Source organism: Triticum dicoccoides, chromosome 4B, assembly GCF_002162155.2.
Source record: "Triticum dicoccoides isolate Atlit2015 ecotype Zavitan chromosome 4B, WEW_v2.0, whole genome shotgun sequence".
Taxonomy (NCBI): domain Eukaryota; kingdom Viridiplantae; phylum Streptophyta; class Magnoliopsida; order Poales; family Poaceae; genus Triticum; species Triticum dicoccoides.
Window position 1 is genome coordinate 15,054,718 of NC_041387.1, and position 7,059 is coordinate 15,061,776.

The 7,059-nt window shown below is 39.9% G+C and overlaps 1 protein-coding gene across 1 annotated transcript in view; it reads left to right on the forward strand.

The window, feature by feature from the left end:
* Nucleotides 1–5,393, forward strand: part of LOC119294616 (DUF21 domain-containing protein At2g14520-like) — a 6,400-nt gene extending 1,007 nt beyond the window's left edge. Inside the window, exons 2-11 of the mRNA XM_037572835.1 lie at nucleotides 451–527; nucleotides 608–691; nucleotides 763–876; nucleotides 966–1,052; nucleotides 1,957–2,096; nucleotides 2,227–2,314; nucleotides 3,085–3,158; nucleotides 3,642–3,775; nucleotides 3,889–4,130; nucleotides 5,103–5,393. Of these exons, the coding sequence (XP_037428732.1) occupies nucleotides 451–527; nucleotides 608–691; nucleotides 763–876; nucleotides 966–1,052; nucleotides 1,957–2,096; nucleotides 2,227–2,314; nucleotides 3,085–3,158; nucleotides 3,642–3,775; nucleotides 3,889–4,130; nucleotides 5,103–5,147 (1,085 nt within the window). The 3' untranslated portion in view covers nucleotides 5,148–5,393. The remainder of the gene's footprint in view (nucleotides 1–450; nucleotides 528–607; nucleotides 692–762; nucleotides 877–965; nucleotides 1,053–1,956; nucleotides 2,097–2,226; nucleotides 2,315–3,084; nucleotides 3,159–3,641; nucleotides 3,776–3,888; nucleotides 4,131–5,102) is intronic.
* Nucleotides 5,394–7,059: the final 1,666 nt, after the last annotated feature.

Below are 7,059 nucleotides of genomic sequence, written 5' to 3' on the forward strand. Positions count from 1 at the left end.
TTCTTGTCTTCTTCGATGAATTCATGCTGTTCATCGGGAGGCCTGGTCACCTCGTCAGTTTGTTCGCGTCCTGTTCAAGTAGACAGAGATGGTGACACATGGTACGCTCGGTGCGCTGGCTTGTTTCGGAAAGTGAGAGGTCGTAGCACTGGCACAGTACAAGGGGGAGGGGGGAGGGGGAATGGAAAATTCTGTGAGATGGCGTCTGTCAGCACAAGTTAGGGAAAAAATAATTCTCTGGTCTTCTTATAATCCTGTTCTTTTTTTGTCGCTTATTGAACCCTGATATAACTGGACACTGATGATGAATTCTAGGCTGTTTCTTTAGTTGACTGATGAAATGTAAAGCACGCCCACTACCTTGTTCTTAACGAGACACATGTTTCGAATGCAAACAGAGGCATATAATGTCGTGTCTTATGTGCTAATAACAACATTTTCTGTTTGCAGCTAAGATATTGCCTGTGGTGAAAAACCAGCACCTTCTGCTATGCACTCTTCTGATCTGCAACGCTGTGGCTATGGAGGTGCTCTTCTTGATTTTCAGGCCACCCCTCTATGTAAATGAAGTACAGTAACTGATAACATACTCCTTTGTGCATATCAGGCATTGCCGATCTTCCTTGATAGCCTGGTGACTGCTTGGGGTGCTGTTTTGATCTCTGTGACATTGATCCTGCTGTTCGGCGAGGTGAGTGGTAAAAACTTTACCTGTGATGCGCAAATGCATGGTATGGTATGCTAATAGTTGGGTGTAAACAGATCATACCACAATCTATCTGCTCACGGTATGGGCTGGCAATTGGTGCCTCGGTTGCTCCACTAGTCCGAGTTCTTGTTTGGATATGTTTCCCTGTTGCATATCCGATCGCCAAGGTACTACTATGCTCCTAGACTCGGTGCAATTATCTACAGGACAAGTTCTCGAACATTCATGATTTGAACTTTTGCCCTTTCTGTTTCAGCTGCTGGACCATATGCTTGGCCACGGTAAAGCAGCACTCTTCCGTAGAGCTGAGCTAAAAACACTTGTGACACTGCACGGAAATGAGGTAACATAACTGATTATCTGATCTTGTAAAATGAAATACCATGAGACTGCGTTGATCTTAGACAGTTGCAATGTATTTATTTCTCTGTCTATATCTAAGTAGATGTTGAGGCCCACTTTTCTCTTCCTGTGCACCGTCTATCTAGGAAACATGATGTAGGGTCACACACATTATGTAGTGTCTGCCTAGTAAATGCAATTTTGGACACCTTCATGATAGCAGTTTGTATATCTTAAATAGAATCCACATTCCTTAAATACTGTAAGCATTTTCGGAACATAGTGATATACTCCGCCAAAAAAAATTGCGCATGAAACAGAGAATATGTTAGTGACCTGTGAAGTCTGAATATCTTTGATGTGCAGACGGTGGTTGGTCTGTGGTAGGATACAGAGAGGATCACATTCACAAGTAGCTATAAATACTGATAGGGATGGATTTCACAGAACTTGGCATGTGGGTTCTAGATGCTAGTTTGGATGATAGTGATTGTAGCTACAAGAACATATACAATCCATTACCCCAACCAGAGGTTCCAAACGATGGTGATCTGCTGGTCTACACGTTTACTCTCTGGATTTGTCTGAGATTTATTAGCAGAACGAACTTGATTCATGACAATCTGGTCACCAAATAACCGAGGATACATGCTGCTTCGTCACATGGAAGATCAAGGGGCGATACAAGTGGTCGGACCCTGCACAAGCGGGAGCTATGTGCACCGGGCTGCCCTTTACCTTGATGCATCTTAATATATTTTTTGCTTTTGCAAGCCAGTATATTTGTCACTGAACACACCCTAAATAATCCTTGTCACCATTTATTTTATTTACAAGGCATGCCACTTTATCCTCTTTATCCTGCATTGCAGTTTTTAACTCCGACTTATCTTATTACTAAACAGGCTGGTAAAGGTGGAGAGTTAACCCACGATGAAACAACTATAATAGCTGGCGCTCTTGAGCTCAGTGAAAAGAAAGCTAAAGATGCTATGACACCTCTTTGTGATACATTTGTGATTGATATAAATGCAAAGCTCGACAGGTACTGGATTGTCTTATTGAACAAGAATCCAATTAAACATTGGCTACAGTTATGCATGTTTTTCTTTTGTTAAAATGCATGATGTTCTGTTTAGCACATAGTTCAATCATTTGTGTTCTCTTCTGTGCAGGAAACTAATGCAAGAGGTCATTGAGAAAGGTCATAGCAGAGTGCCAGTTTATTATGAAAAGGATACAAACATTATTGGATTGATATTGGTAATGCTATATTCTGCTTTCGAAAACAATGATTATGCAATTTTGTAACAAGTTTTTATTTGGATGAAATGTTTTTAATTTTCTGTTTCCTGGGATTTAGCACCTATCAGTTTGTTCCTTGTTGGAGAATGATACTTGAGCAGGACAGGATTTCTAAAATCGACCAGGATCTTTAGTTTCTGTCCAGATAGAAATCCATGTTTTTTATTCTGTGGGTAAAAGGCAGGTCACTGGTGGGCACTGTGGTTGCCAACCCTGGGCCAGTAGTTTGGTATTTGTATGATTGAAGTACAGAGTCAGATCAGAGTGGATGCTTCTGTAGTCGCGTACCTGTATTTGAACTAGGATAGCATATCCTCTTCAATACAGGTGACTGTATTGTGGTGCACAAGTGAGCATACTTTGTGAGGGAAGGCATTACATTTTGCATGCTGTCATTGGCTATCATGTAGTGATACTACGTTTTTTTTTAGTCATTAACAGAATTTCAACTTCTAATTTATATGAGGCACGATAATTTAAATTTGTAATTATACGTCAAACCAGACAGCATGCCTGACCTTATGTTTGCACCTTTTACAAGAAGTGTTTTTTGCTGTAGTTATCTCCTCGTATCTGATCAATATGTTTTGGAAATCCTGCACGTATAGATATAATTATGATGTGGCTATAGATTTTGGTTATTTTATTTTCTTTTATATACAACGAATGTAACTATTTCATGTGGGCAATTTATTGTACTAACCTGCCTTTGTGTTATATATTTTCAGGTGAAGAATTTATTATCCATTAACCCTGATGATGAAATTCCCATAAAGAGTGTAACCATCCGCAAAATTCCTCGGTATGATATAAAACTATAAGTAGCTATTTTTTCCCAAAATTTTGGTAGATATATATATGTTGCTTAATATAGTCAAGTAACTTTTGTTCTATGCAATTATTAATATGGCTGTGAATCATTGGTCTGTAATTAAAATACGAAGGGCTGTCAATGGCTGGTCTATATAAGTCAAAATACAAACAAAGGGATCTCATTCTTGCTTCATATATCTGCTCAAGTAAACTTGTCTTCTCCTTCCGTTAAATAACACTTTAAGGTGGATTCAGAATTAACAGAGATGGTCTATACTAGAGTTGCAGACGAGTTTTGTTGTCCTTGTCATGTGGATAATATGAATAGAAATTGCGAAAATTCTCAATGAAATGAATGAAGTGGAATACATGAACAGAAGGACATGTATTTTTGTTCATTGAAAATTCTGGAGTCGTGTACCAAGTATTTGTATGTACAGCTTACATCTCTGCACCTTGTTAAATAATTCAGCGTTTCAGAAGACATGCCCCTGTATGACATCCTAAACGAATTCCAGAAGGGCCACAGCCACATGGCGGTTGTCATAAAGCAAAACATTCCAAGCTACCCAGCTAAGCAGCCCAGCATCGATGGCGGATCTCTTGGTGAGCAGCTCCAAGGCAGTCCGTGCTTCTTCCGAACTTGCATGTCGCACTCATATATAAACTGCCGCCGTCCAGTTCTCTCAGTTTCTCTTTGTTGTCCTTCCTTTTAACAGAGGTCGCCATCGCCATCGACGAGAAGCAGGGTGAGAAGGTTGCGAAGAATCTCACCCCGCTGCGGAGGTGGAAGAGCTACCCCAACACCCTGAACTCTAATACAGGAAGCAGGAGGGGGAAATGGTCCAAAGATCAGTCGGACGTTCTCCAAGTGCACGAAGAGCCGTTGCCCATGCTGAGCGAGGATGAAGAAGCCGTCGGGATCATAACCATGGAGGATGTCATCGAAGAACTGCTGCAGGTTAGTGCTCGCAAAGAGCTCGTCATTTTCACCTTCTCCAACACATGCTGACTTACACTTGTTACAAAGGATGATACACCCTTGGTTCCTAAATACTCCCTCCGTCCCAAAATTCTTGTCTTAGATTCGTCTAGATACGGATGTATCTAATACAAAAACATGACTTGATACATTCGTATTTAGACAAATCTAAGACAAGAATTTTGGGACGGAGGGAGTACTCTATAAGACAGTTTAGAGATTTCAATATGGACTACATATGGAGCAAAATGAGTGAATCTACACTCTAAAATATGTCTATGTACATCATATCCGTATGTAGTCCGTATTGAAATATCTAAAAGGGCTTATATTTAGAAACGTAGGGAGTAAGCGACATTTCAAATCCACGCTCATAATGATGGTTCTCCTTGTCAACAACATAAGACGTGCTGTACTTGACTGACGACCGTTCTACCAAACCTGTTGATCAATGTGGCGTAGACCATGGTTGCTTTAAGGTCAAGCATGTATAGACTGTTTTTTGGAAGCAGATTTGTAGCACCCGGGTGCTCCACATCCCTATACGAACATTGAATTCAAAAAAATACGGAGAAATTTGAAAAACCCCCTGAGATTTTGGGATATCAAACCTGGGGTTCCGATATACTTTCGTGTGAAATTTCGTGAAAAAATTCGTGGCAAAGAAGACAAAATTTTCCTATGTATAGAAAAAAACTGTTTGGATGGATTTTTGTTCGGGCAATATTTCCTTCTCCACGGATATGTTTCCCGGTATTTTTTCACAAAATTTCACACGGGAGTATATTGTGAACCCAGGTTTCATATCCCCAAATTTTAGTTTTTTTTTGGATTTTTTGGGTATTTTTTACGATTAATATTCATAGAGGGGTGTGGAGCACCCAGGAACTCCTGTGTATTTTCCCTGTTTTTTGCAGTACTATATTAACTGTTTTCTTTTGTGGTGCCCAGGAGGAGATATACGACGAAACCGACGTACATGTTGAGGAGCAATAACACATTGCTTGCTAGGGTTCACGCACACCATAAACACGCGGTTTTGGTTGGCACCAGAAGCAAAGTTGCGTGCCACGCCAGTTTTTTTGTGAAGAGGGGGAGAACAATTTATGTATGTATAATAGCGTGACGTTGTACTGCATGTGAATAGACAGAGACACCGCGAATATTATCAGTTCGTTGTACTGCATGTGAATATTTTTTACATTATTCATTATCTCACTGATACCCATGATGTGGAATTCATCCTCAGGTATGACTGATCATACCCTCCATGGTAATATTTTGATCCATAGATGCAATATAATGTCTTGCGTCATGAGAGGGCATTACCAGTTTACCACATCCCTATACATTTGATTAGCTGCACTTTTATTGCTTAGTCAAATAGCTAATACATGATTATCGTCCTAAGTGTAAACATGGTTGATATACATTTATTGTACTTAGCACATAAAAATGGCCAATGGAGTATTAACATCGTCCTCAGAAAAACTCGAAGTTATTTCCTGGCACACGAACTTCGCCAAAAAAAAGGGGCATATGTTAACACCAGATTTTGTCATGGTAGAAAACGTAATTAAGATGGCCTCAAATTAATAAGTGTCCACTATGAAAAAACCATGTATCAGCAAAACAGACATATTTATTGTTTGGGCCATTTCAATTTGAGTTCATCTCGAGGGCCAAAATAGTTCTCGGGGTGCTGAAAGTTGCTGCTCGACCGATTACACACCGAAGATCACATCAGATGGAAAATATTCTTCTCATTGAGGCCAACGATTTTGATATTTGAATCCTCTCAATCCAAGATCGCATACAAAAGTTACAACCAACACAATGCGGCGCGTCCACTAGTAAAAAGTGACACCCGACACGAAATATCATGTATACCCATGTCTGATACATGGTGCTAGTCATCACTTTTTTGGCGAGAGAGATTCTACTCTTAAGATGACCTCCGATGAAAAAGCGCTCAACATGAGATTTCTTACTTTGCTTTTTGGATATTTTAATAGGAGTTCGTCTATAGCCTGTGGATCTCAAAAACTGAACTGCCGTCTTAGGCCCACGTATAATCAGAGTTCGGTTAATTTGGATTTGGAGTCTTTTTCTTGTACGAAAAGTCTAGCCGTCTCATAAATAGATAAGAAATGATGGTCGATTTAACAACACGCAATTGATCAATCAATCTATCACATTTTATCTTTTCAATAGTGCAGAAACAAACTATAGTCCCGGTTCGTAAGACCCTTTAGTGCCGGTTCTGGAACCGACACTAAAGGATGGGGACCTTGGGACTAAAGGTCCCCCCCTTTAGTCCCGGTTCAACACGAACCGACACGAAAGGCCCACCACGTGGCACCAGCCCGCGCCGGGGGCTGGGAGACCTTCAGGTTTAGGGTTTTTTGGTTTTATGATTTATTTTTCCTTTTAATTTTGTGTTTTCTATTTAATTCTTTTTCATTTGAAACATATTTTACGCTACTACATATTGTACACGTTATGCATATATATAAATAGAATTTCTCATAGAACCGATCATATATATATCATCAAATTTCTCACGCGCGCGCACACACACACACACACACATATATATACACAAGTTGGTATATACAATTTCTCCTACAATTTGCAGATACATGGAGGCATTACTGCGGTAGCAGGTAATGGAATTCTCCTTTGGGATCTATGACCTGGTCGAGCATAAATCCCGCTATTTTCTCTTGAATCGCTCGTACGCGATTCTCTGGTAGGAGCTTATCCCGCATGTCCTTCATCTTTAAAGGAGGAGATTAATATGCATGTATTAGTTGTGTGTGTATATATATTAGATAATGATGTAAAAAATTGTGAATAGTGTTCTGGCAAATGTACCCATTGTTGTCCATCATCTCTGCTCCTTTCG